Raw genomic sequence first — 12,770 nt, 5'->3', positions numbered from 1 at the left:
TTTCCATTGAAAGTACTGCTTGCTCGCCATTCACACCATTATATAGCTTATCAACTAATTTGTCTCCCCACGTCCAATCACATCCAGTACTTTCTCATTTGAAAGAAGTATGGAAAAGATTGTCCAAATTATTCAAATTTGATCCATATCTTAACCAATCTGCTGGTATTTGGCATAATCCCAAACTTTCTATTGCTAAACTACCCTTCTTTTGGAAGCTCTGGTTTCAAAGAGGTATAACAGTGTTGGGGGATCTTTATGAAAATAGTGTATTTAAATCATATGGAAAACTTGCAGAAGAATTTGATTTACCTAGACAGGAATTTTGGAAATATCTGCAACTAAGACATTTGATGGCCAATACATGTGGTTCATTCGCAAAGTTCCCTTTAAGCTGCGACTTTCTGGAGAAAATTTAAAAAACCTTTGGGCGTGGAAAAGAGGCATCAGCTTATTACAAAATGCTTTTATTAGCTTCTGATTCTAACACACTGTCCCTCAAAAGAACGTGGGAAATGGATTTAAATCTCAACTTTACAGTGGAGGAATGGAATGGCATCCTCAGGAATCTGAAAAAAACGTCACGCGAATTACGTTCAAGATTGGTCCAATTTAAGATTTTAAATAGAGTATACTGGACACCTTCACGGTTGCATAGGGTGGGTCTAGTGACTGATGATGCATGCTGGAAATGCCAGCAAGGAAGTGGCACACTTTTACATTTGCTTTGGGGGTGCTCCAAAGTCCAAGATTATTGGATTCATATTCACACTGTAGTAGAGAAGGTTGTAGGTCAAAGGGTCCCATTTATGAACAGTCTTTATGTATTAGGAGACCCTTCAGCTTTGAGTCACTTATCCACTTCTCTTGCTCACTGGGTACAAACGGCGATTATGCTGGGGAGGAAGCTGCTGGTGAAAGAGTGGAAGGCCTCATCGACTCCTACATTCTCTCAGTGGTATATCTCTTTGGGACAAGTGGCAGCTTACGAAAAATTATCATATAGACTGCTGGGCGACCGTGGCTCAGGGGGTTGGGAAGCGTATCTGTAACCGGAAGGTCGCCGGTTTGATCCCCGGGCTCTCTGTCCTGGTCGTTGTGTCCTTGGGCAAGACACTTTACCCTACTTTCCTACTGGTGTTGGCCAGAGGGGCCGATGGCGTGAAATGGCAGCCTCGCTTCTGTCAGTCTGCCCCAGGGCAGCTGTGGCTACAACTGTAGCTGCCTCCACCAGTGTGTGAATGCGAGAGTGAATGAATAGTGGCATTGTAAAGTGCTTTGGGTGCCTTGAAAAGCGCTATATAAAATCCAATCTATTATTATAAATAGACTGGACGATTATAATGATAAGTGGGCAAATTACTTTTTACATACAGGTCAGTGACGTATCCGGCTAAAATAGTTAAGCTTGGACTAAATAGGATAGCTGTAATCTGGTCTATGTGGAATGTTGGCATCACTTTTTTTTTTTTTTTTTTTGGGGGGGGGGGGGATGGAAATATGCATTTATGCTCAATTTGTTCTGCTGTTGTTACTGGGAGTGTCCATTCTGCTAGTTTTTGGGTGTTCTTTTGGGGGGGGGGGGGGGCTTGGGGTTTTGTTTTATTTATTTTTTTGTTTTTTGGGATGGAAATATGCATTGATGCTCAATTTGTTGTGTTTTTGTTACTGGGAATGTCCATTCTGCTAGTTTTTGGGTGGGTTTTTTTTTGGGGGGGGGGGGGTTTGGGTCTTTTTTTTTGGGGGGGGGGGGGGGGGTTGTTTTTTTGGGGGGGGTTTTGTGTGCTTTTTTTGTGTAAATTAAAATTTAATGAAGCTTGAGTTATAAAAAATAAAAGGAAGATCTTATTTTACTGATAATTGTTCAAATTTAACAAATCATAGATTATATTACGGCGGCTGTAGTGTGAAACTGAGGTCAAAGGTCATGATGAAGCGTTTTCTCAATAACTGTTCGACTTTGGAACATCTGACTTATTTTTAGTTAAATGTAAAGGGAAACGAGAAAGAAACTATTTTTAGATTGAAATCAAATGTGTGCAAGTGTGTGTGTGTGTGTGTGTGTGTGTGTGTCCTCAGTGAACTGTATCAGTCTCTGCAGTATCTTCCAGCTGCAGCAGTCACTTCAGTTTCTGTTCAGTCTGACTGAGGGAGGTTTTTGTACGACTGTTTTTCACTGTGTGAACACATATGGGCTGTGATAACTCTGACAGTAATAAACTGCTGCATCTTCAGCCTGGACTCCACTGATGGTCAGAGTGAAGTCAGACTTTGATCCACTGCCTGTAAAACGATCTGGAATCCCTGAATATTGTCTGGTAGTGTAGTAAATGAGCAGTTTAGGAACTCCTCCATCTTTCTGTTGGTACCAGTGTAAGTAGTTGTTGTTATAAACATTCTGACTGGTCGTACACTTGATGCTCACAGTTCCTCCCACAGCAGAGCTCACTGCTCCAGGCTGAGTCACTGTGATCTGTCCTCTGGACTCTGAGGACACAGAGACAAAAACATAAAGCAGCTTCATGGTTTTGTGGGCTTCATTTCAGAGGGACAGATGTTGATAGAGGAGAGGAGTTTGATTCTCTGGACTTTACCTGTGAAGCAGCAGCAGAGGAGAGTCCAGATGAGGACGCAGATCAAAGTCATGTTTTTGATGAGGAGGATTTCTGTGGCTTCTGTTGTGATGAAGGACAGCTGTCAGTCATCCAGTGTTCAACTCTCAGGACTATAAACTCTCCCAGAGCACTGGAGCATGGTGCTGCTGATGCAAAGTGCCTCTCTATGGAAATGAACTGACTGAAAACAAGAACTTGAAATGTTTATATGTAACATACAGTTAATGCTAAAACTCACCAAATGTAACATTTTCAGTTTTGTGTAGTTCACAGCTGTCATTTCAGAAAATAAAATTAGGTGATGATATCAAAGAAAGTACATTCGCCTTCAGTTCTAATTCTTTACATGGTAGGACACACACACAAAAAAGATTTTCACATTGTTAGAAAATTATTTAAATACAATCTCTGATGAACAACACCACAACATATTAAACGATATCACCTTTTATTAAAGAAGAATTGAGGTGTAATGGAGACACATTGTGTGGAAACTACCCTCATAATCAAGTAAAAACCCAGAATAATTTGAAGTAATAGCTTTCTGTATGACTTTAGCATTTCTCATATCGTCAGTGGCACTGACATTTCTGATCTTTGTTTTTCTAATCACATGCCTGTGATGGCTGAACTTGCTTTTCTCAGAAATAATCAAGAGTCTTAACTGTAAAGCTGAGCTCCGACTAAATAATGCAGCTCCCCAACCAATCAGACAGATGTATAGGAGAGCTGAGTGAAGATGGATGAAAGAGAAACAGGTGTCATGTGTTGTACTACGAGATTCTTAAACTCTCAGGAGGCTGTCATCATGAAGCATTTTCCTGATGTTGTGTAACAGACCCCATATCTTATTTAGCAGTTTTAACGCTGTTGTTAATCCTCCTTGTGCTGCTCCTCTTGTAGAGTCTTAAGGAATGTGGGAGAATTTATTGAATGTTTTGTTGACAGGATTGTCTGCAGTCTGTCTTTTGACAGTTTCAAGCAGGTGTTGCCTTCATTGTTGGCCAAAGCAGTTACCCACTTGAAACCTCATCTAAACAACAACTGGGACTGGGCCATGTTCAGCACTGTGTAGTATAACCTGTTCCTTTAACAACAGTCTATTAAAGTCTAAGAACTGTTGAGAAAGAAAGGGCTGGACTGCAGGTAGGCCAGTGCACCACCTGTACACTTTTACTATGAAGCCATGCTGTTTAATAGATGCCGTATGTGTTTTCGCTTGTTTAATTCAATTTTTTTTTCCATTGGTGTTGATGAGTTCAATAACAAAATGTCAGATTCTGTAACATTTTGCAGTCTGATAACTCAGTCAGTGTAATGTGCAAGTGTCCATGTTTAACTCGTGTGTTTTAAAGGAGATCAGAGCTGCTATGAAATCACAACAGAAGGTCATTTTATGGAAGCAGAGCGTCTGTGCACCGTAACTTTGTTCTGTACCTGTTAATGGATTAACTTGTTCATCACAGCACTGAGCAAATAATAATCAAGACAATACCATACTTGTATCTATACTGAATTGTGCTGTATTCAGTTGTTTTCTGGGAATGTTTAATAACTTACAAGATATTCAAAATGTTTATTTATCAAGAGCATTAGTGGCACTGCATACAAACATTTTGAAATCATAAAATATAAGCTTTTTAAATAGAAACTTTTCTTTTATAATGTAATGTTTTTATAATATAAGCTTGTTTCTGACATTATAAAACAAAGATTAATAAAAATAAAATGAAAGGAGTTGCTACATTTACTCTTAAAATTACTTTTTTTTAATCAGCAATGATATTTACACTGTATTTTACTCTTTTCAGCCAAGTTGATGAGATATTTCAGTTCTCTATATTTCAATATTTTCAAGCTGAGTTCAAAGGTCATAGCTAAGCTTTTTTCAATACACGGCCCAGCTTTCTTTATCATCATTTTTTAAGCAAGAGGAGATTCTCTAGACTTTCTTCAACTTTTCCTTGCAACGTGGAAAATGATGGTAGTTGATTAAGAGATAACAGCGAGTATCTGTCAGTGTGTGTGTGTGTGTGTGTGTGTGTGTGTGTGTGTTCAGTGAACTGTATCAGTCTCTGCAGTATCTTCCAGCTGCAGCAGTCACTTCAGTTTCTGTTCAGTCTGACTGAGGGAAGTTTTTGTACGACTGTTTTTCACTGTGTGAACGAAGACTGACTGTTAGCATAGAATTCACCAAGACAGTAATAAACTGCTGCATCTTCAGCCTGGACTCCACTGATGGTCAGAGTGAAGTCAGAGTTTGATCCACTGCCTGTAAAACGAGCTGGAATCCCTGATACTCGAGTGCTAGCATAGTAAATGAGCAATTTAGGAACTCCTCCATCTTTCTGTTGGTACCAGGCTAAACGGTTCCCACTATCTACACGCTGACTGGTCGTACACTTGATGCTCACAGATCCTCCCACAGCAGAGCTCACTGCTCCAGGCTGAGTCACTGTGATCTGTCCTCTGGACTCTGAGGACACAGAGACAAAAACATAAAGCAGCTTCATGGTTTTGTGGGCTTCATTTCAGAGGGACAGATGTTGATAGAGGAGAGGAGTTTGATTCTCTGGACTTTACCTGTGAAGCAGCAGCAGAGGAGAGTCCAGATGAGGACGCAGATCAAAGTCATGTTTTTGATGAGGAGGATTTCTGTGGCTTCTGTTGTGATGAAGGACAGCTGTCAGTCATCCAGTGTTCAACTCTCAGGACTATAAACTCTCCCAGAGCACTGGAGCATGGTGCTGCTGATGCAAAGTGCCTCTCTATGGAAATGATCAGACTGACTCTGGACTACTGGAATTCGTTATTATCAGGATATCCTAAAAACTGCCTGAAAAGTTGATTCAAAATTAAATTTGCGAACTGATAAGAATTTAGTGATTCAAATTCCATTATTGACAAATAACTGACTGATCATTATTCCTTAGATATTTCCTTCTATTGAGAAAAATATGTAAATGTGAGTTATTATTATTGTACAGCACTTTAGATTTTCTCAACTTTGCAAGTTCAGATTGTGTTACACTCTTACATGTTTATCTAATAGTGTGTGTGTGTGTGTGTGTGTGTGTGTGTGTGTGTGTGTCCTCAGTGAACTGCATCAGTCTCTGCAGCTCAGACTCTAGAGCAGTGTAGACGTGTTCTCTAGAGTGATGAGTCTTCTGCTCTGGATAACTGTGTTTGTCATGTAATTGATTGCACTTTTAGTTCCCCCCCCCCGAGGAATTGCCACCTTAACGTCATCAGGGGGTTTGCGTGCCTTAAAAACGGAAAATTAAAACAACAAAAAGTAAAATAAAATATTGCTAATCAGATTCTAACAACTAAAAACATGACATTTACCTGAGTTGGATGGCCTATTTTAAAAACATTCAAACCCAACAATAGCACTTCTCACTACTGCCAATATTACCAAAACTAAAAAGGGTAGGCCAAGTTATTAAAAAAAACAATTCATGTCTTTTCCTACAATTCTCAAATTAATTTGTAGAACTCAACAGATTTCTTCTTGTTTTAAGCTTATTTGTGTTGTAAGGAACTCAACTCTGTTTGCAGCTGTACAGCTCAACTCTCCTTTCTCCTTAATTCAACAGTCTCCTGTTTCCCTTTCCAAAAACTCTTACAGATTTATCCATATCCAAGTTATTCGTTATGGATTTTTTTCTCGTGGGCCAAGATTAGCAAATTCCTCTTTCTATTATGTAACAAAAGTAAATAATCTTTACTAAAATCGCTCTGATTACATCATTGTATGAAACGAGGAAACTATTGGTTGCAGAGTTGAAAACTGGGCGGGGCTTTGTGTTGGGTCTTACTGACACAGGTCCTTGAGTCGGCTCTGTGCAGCAGACAGGCTCACAGTGGTGCTTGTGGGATTGAGAAAGAAACACGTCTCTACCAGACTGAAACTGTAAGAAGAACAATGGCCTAGTCCCCCACTCACTGTACAAATGTAGATGTATTTTTCAGTTGTTAATAATCTCACGAGTCACTGTTACTCCCATCAGCCACCACGTGGACAAGTTGTTTGTTTAGATGATTTATTCCAAGTTTCCCAACAGGATCGTTCAGCATCGTCCTCATGAGAGCTAATTTAAATAAAGGCAGTTACATGTAGAGACATCACAGCAACACCCGCGGTGCACCTGTGCTTTACTCGCTTTGTGTCACTAAAAAACGAGTCTATTCTCAACATTACTTCCGCTCCACCAAGTTTCTCAAAAAAGTCCTTCAATTAAAGGAAAATTAAATATTTATATATTTCTAACAAATACAATGAAGAACATTAAAATAATTCACTATCAGTTACAGTCATTATAATTTTGACAACAGAAATTAGCTGGTCACATTTGCTCTGCCCTGCCCACTGAAAAACCTGACACGGGTTATTTACATACTAACAGTGATTAGATGTTTAGCTGGGGGGAGGGTGAGTGGGTGTTCTCTGCCGAGTGCTGTGAGCCTGCGCACAAACAGGACACAGAGTGAAAGAGCGAACGAGACGTGAAACCTATCATCTCATTTGTGCCTTTTTCAGGGAAATTTACTGTAGTAACTCTTGTCGATATTCAATTTGTGGGCAATCTATTATTTTCTTTCTCAACTTCTAAAAGCTTGGCTTAAAGGGGTGTGGCCCCCTCTTGCCCCAGCGTACAGCCGGCCCTGCTCCTAAACCTGGTGGCAAGGCTTCCCAGGAGAGTTGAAGCTGTTATAGTTGCAAAGGGTGGGCTGACATCACCCTCTGGATTAAGAAGGGGATTTCACTCAAGGTCATATGTGTGTGAAGGCAGATGAGCAATGATCACTGACGAGCCTGACAAAACACAGACACACTTTTTCATCTCCTGTAAAATAACAAGAGTCATAATATAGTCAAGTCACCATGAAGTGAAGAGTCTGTAAAACAAAGTCTGTAATCTTATTCATTCTTACACTAAATATATATTTATTTTTTGGCCAGGTACACAAACTCAGTCTTATCACTTAACTACTAAAGCAACTTTAGACATGAATATCAGCTTAAAGTTAGTGACTTATTAAAATGACAGTTTCTTTCCACATTTCAAACAACGCCGTCTAGTTTTAGATGTTATTAAGCTCTTGTTTGCAATAGTTAGAGAACCTGCTGCTAATGGGACAATCCAGTAATTATGTTGGAAATATTGTTTCACTATAGCTTTGTGTGTGTGTGTGTGTGTGTGTGTGTGTGTGTGTGTGTGTGTGTGTGTGTGTGTGTCCTCAGTGAACTGTATCAGTCTCTGCAGTATCTTCCAGCTGCAGCAGTCACTTCAGTTTCTGTTCAGTCTGACTAAGGGAGGTTTTTGTACGACTGTTTTTCACTGTGTGAACACAGCTTGACTGTTCAGCCAGTGATAACTCTGACAGTAATAAACTGCTGCATCTTCAGCCTGGACTCCACTGATGGTCAGAGTGAAGTCAGAGTTTGATCCACTGCCTGTAAAACGATCTGAAATCCCTGATTCTAGAGTGCTAGCATACTTAATGAGGAGTTTCAGAACTCCTCCATCTTTCTGTTGGAACCAGAACATATAGTTGTTGCCATAAACATTCTGACTGGTCGTACACTTGATGCTCACAGTTGCTCCCACAGCAGAGCTCACTGCTCCAGGCTGAGTCACTGTGATCTGTCCTCTGGACTCTGAGGACACAGAGACAAAAACATAAAGCAGCTTCATGGTTTTGTGGGCTTCATTTCAGAGGGACAGATGTTGATAGAGGAGAGGAGTTTGATTCTCTGGACTTTACCTGTGAAGCAGCAGCAGAGGAGAGTCCAGATGAGGACGCAGATCAAAGTCATGTTTTTGATGAGGAGGATTTCTGTGGCTTCTGTTGTGATGAAGGACAGCTGTCAGTCATCCAGTGTTCAACTCTCAGGACTATAAACTCTCCCAGAGCACTGGAGCATGGTGCTGCTGATGCAAAGTGCCTCTCTATGGAAATCATCTGACCAAGTTTAAAGGCACAATGTGAAAAAGTAAAGGTCTGGACTTCACTACATGTTTTTACAACATTCTGTACGCCACGCAGATCCTGATGGGTTTGAAGAACTACTAATTGATTATTTTTAAAATAAGTTCAATGTCAATTTTAAAATATTGCTGTAGGACACCATTCAGATGGCTGTGATCCAAAATTAAATATGGTTCAAACATCATGATACAACATGATTTCCTCCAGTACCATCCACCTCCAACATATATTACAATTTCTCTCAGTCGCTTTGGTGCAGTTCTCAAATCAGTGATGCTTTTCCCCAATCAAATTAGCCTTTCTCGTTGTTTTTATACACACATACACACTGCTGTTGTTTCTACACTAATAACGGGATTTGTTACTTTGTTGATCCACAACTCACAGCTCACAACTGTCGTGATCGGGCTGTGTCCAGGCAGGAATTGGACCCAAACCAAACTCACTGGAAACAGGACTGAAGTCAAAATGGCAGCTTTTATTGCTGAACAGAAAACTCCACAAAACCTAAACTGGGAAGAATCTAACAAAACACACACAGCATGAGGAAGATCACGGCACTGTAGTAATCAATCAATCAATCAATCAATCAATCAATCAATCTTTACATGAGCCAGGTGAGGAAACACTATCACAGGGAGCCGTCTGCACCGGGAGCCTCCAGGCTGGGCAAAGAAGCCCCCCAGCCAGGCTGAGAATGTGTCGATGATGTGAACAGAACACACATATAGTTTAATGAGTATTATTTTGCTTTTCTCCATTTCATCAGTTTTGTAAGGTTAAAAAAACAAAAAAAAAACATCAGACTTGATTTTTGTTTCTGAAAACAGTTTTAAACTTCTCATTAGCTGTCACAGTCCGGGTGAGCTGCTGGTAAATTTCCACTAAGTCCATGTTCTCCTGTGTCTGCCCCTGGGCAGAGCCGTCATCTCCTCACATGGAGCCAATCTGGAGCAACCTACTCAGGATATTTAAGACCAGCGTTGCCGTCTCTTCACTGCTAGTTTGCCAACTTACCCTCGGTGCTAACAGGCTACCATGCTTCATGCTCCTTGCCCAAGTCTATGCGCTCGGCCATACTCACTGCAGTTTCATGCTCCGTCTCCTGGGAAGGATTTCAATATCACACCTGCTGCCCTCTTCCCACTGCTTCTCACAGGATCCCTTGGAGCTCAGGTCAGCTCATCTTAACTTTGTTCAGCTCACCTGGACCTTCACCTACTCCCCTCAAAGTACCACCAACTCCACCTGCAACATAAGCCATACTCCTCTTTAAAGTTCAACCACACCTGGAGAAGTCTGTGAACCCACTAACCCCCTTTTCCTCTCTCCCTCTTGATCACCACGCCACCTTAGGCCACCACGCTATGTTTTCTTGTCAGGAATCCCACGTCAAGTATAACTCTGTGTTTTTGTGCCAAATAAAGATTTGTGTGAAGCAAACTCAACCGTCTCCACATGTGGTCCAGCACTTGAGTCCAGTTTCGTACAGGCCTTTGGCCCCTTGTGACATTAGGCCTACGTTTTTTGCAGTACTCTTTCCAAAGTAGGTGAGGTTTTGAGAAAAATAACAAAACAAAAAAACCTGTTTTGATGTCTTAAAACGACGGTGAAAGTGTTTTATGAAGTGTCTTTTGCATAGATGAGTCTGTGTGGTGAAAAAGGCCTTACATATTTTGAGAGCTGCATCAAGAGTGGTGAGAATGACGTTCCTGATGTAAGACTTTCACCAAAGCAACTGCGAAAAGCAGTGATGGGGAAACATTTACTGGAGTTCATTTAACTGTTCACGAATAAATGTCAGTGAAGTCGTTTGAAAACGTGTGTGTGTGTGTGAAACATGTCAAAAGTGAACCAAAGCAACACATGGTGATAAAACCCGAATTGAATGGTAATGTTTACCAGTTAGAAGCCTTCACAGTGAGAACAGCACAGAGCACAGTCTTCTCTACCTGGAAGGGATTTTCAAAGCTTCCTAAAACACCATTATTTGTAGACAGAATTCCAAAATAGAAATACAAACTCATTAAAAATAACCTGTATGTGTAAGCAGCGTCTTAACAATGGACATGTTCCTTCGGAAATAAAAAAAAATATATATAGAAAAAAATGCTGGTACAGTTTCCAGAACTTAATATTTTTGTGAAATTCAAAACATAACTACATGAATCTGAAGTGTTTTTGAAGCGTTTTAGGCTGAGAATTAGTTTCAGTGTTTAGAGCTGTGAAAAAATAAGTGCCAGGTTTCAAGAGATGTTTTCACAAGTAAGCTGTAAAATCTACATTTTGAAATCAGATTCTTTAAATATTGCTGTAATGGGCTTTATTTGTTTTAATTACACTATTATAATAAAATTAAATTATACAAACAATGAATGATTTTGTTGAGTTTGTTTGTTTCAGAGTCAGAGAGCCGTGTCTCTCTACAGTCAGAGGTTTTTGTACGGCGCCTCAATGAGTTTGTCTCACTGTGGTGGACTTTTGGTGGAGGAACCAGACTGGATGTTGGAAGTAAGTTAATTAAACTGTGTTTATTATTAAATATTGTGTCATTTTATTTAATAATTATTTGTTAGGCTGCTTAGATGAGACAAAAGTATTTTTTTTATTAAAATAATTGAGTTTTTGATGTTTGTCCTTTTTACTGGACTAATTCAGATGAGCTCTGCGAGTTTCTCTTGTTGAATCTACATTTCTGTCACAGTAAAAAATATGTAGACAAGAGTAAACTTCATCATCTTATGATTAGTTTGTAAATTTCCACCACATCAGCTGCTGTTTGGATGAGTTAAAGTTTGCTTTCTGATGTTTTTATCGTGTCAGATGTTTCAGATTTAGTTTGAAATCATGTGAGCTGTTCAATAACATTTCAAATCTATATGAATGAGTAGCTGCTCTGTGCTTGTGTCCACTAATGTCTTCAGTCGTCCATGATTTAGACTTCTAATCATTTTAAAGCCAAACTTCTGCTGTAAATGTTTCCACATCTGCTTCTTTTATTTCCAGTGTAGTTTGAACATATTTCAGCTCAAACTGTGTGATGATTCTCTCTGTGCTGATATGCATGAGAGGTTTCTTAAAGGGAAGTGAAACAATGTGTGAGTGAATGACTGGTGGAGCAGAAAAAACACCTGACAGAAACTTCTTAACGGAGAAATTCAAATTGTGGTTCCTGTCCTCTAAGCTGATTGGTGTTTCCTAGGTGATACCCGCCCCGCCCTGAAGGTGCTGGGTCCCTCCAACAAGGAGCTGGAGCAGGGGAAGGCCACGCTCATGTGTGTGGCCAACAAGGGCTTCCCCTCAGACTGGAGTCTGTCCTGGAAGACGAGCGACAGCAGTGGCAGCAGCAGCATCAGAGGGGAGGAGAGCAGGACTCCTGGAGTGCTGCAGAATGACGGCCTCTACAGCTGGAGCAGCACCCTGACGCTCACTGCAGACCAGTGGGGGAAGGTGGGCTCTGTGACCTGTGAGGCCACCCAGGGCTCCCAGTCTCTGGTCTCAGAGATACTGATGAGAGACCAGTGTTCCCAGTCCTGATGTCAGTCACTGAGTCTTTCATGCTGTTTTTCCTCTTTCTCTCTGTTTCTTTTTGTTTGCAGATTTTTAAAAAAGCATCAAACAGTCATGTTTCCATCTCATAATGACAACAATCAGAGCAACAATCTCCTCTAGTTTCATCCTTTTGTGTCTGTTGTAAAGCTGATATTTCAAACTCTTAAAAGAATAAAAATGTAATGAGAAAACATGTTCTTTGACTCTGTGAGTTTAATAAATGCACATTAAAAAATAAAGATTTTGTAATATTTGTAAAACAGACCAAAATAAAAATGTAAACAGACACATCAAGTGTAATGTGCAGTGAAAATGGTTAAATATATTTTTTAATCCACATATTAAATATTTCTCTATAAGATGTTGAGGTCATGTCAACCATAGATTATCTGTGTGCTCTTCATAATTTCTAGTCTCAAAGCTGTTTTATGATCTACATTTTAGTCTGATCTAAAACCTAATAAGTAAAATTAAAGAGCAGGGTGTCATCTGTATGTTTAAACAGAGTTTATCTAAATAAAGTTCAAATGAAGATTTACTGAAGTTTGATTAATGAACTATTTGGCAGTGAAACTCTGACGAGGCAACAAAGCAGAGAAGAGTCTA

General features: G+C 40.0%; 2 gene segments (V, D, J or C); one reads left to right on the top strand and one right to left on the bottom strand.

Annotated features, from left to right (window-relative positions):
- Nucleotides 1–7,924: 7,924 nt before the first annotated feature.
- LOC120739435 lies at nucleotides 7,925–8,439 on the bottom strand. The segment is given in 2 exon segments: nucleotides 7,925–8,280; nucleotides 8,388–8,439. Coding segments are annotated over 2 exon segments (375 nt in total).
- A 2,643-nt stretch (nucleotides 8,440–11,082) lies between these two features.
- Nucleotides 11,083–12,357, top strand: LOC120739436. The segment is given in 2 exon segments: nucleotides 11,083–11,123; nucleotides 11,815–12,357. A coding segment is annotated over 1 exon segment (264 nt).
- Nucleotides 12,358–12,770: the final 413 nt, after the last annotated feature.

Source organism: Simochromis diagramma, unplaced genomic scaffold (genome assembly GCF_900408965.1).
Source record: "Simochromis diagramma unplaced genomic scaffold, fSimDia1.1 OVJJ01000472.1, whole genome shotgun sequence".
Classification (NCBI taxonomy): domain Eukaryota; kingdom Metazoa; phylum Chordata; class Actinopteri; order Cichliformes; family Cichlidae; genus Simochromis; species Simochromis diagramma.
This window is presented reverse-complemented; position numbering and strand designations above follow the sequence as displayed.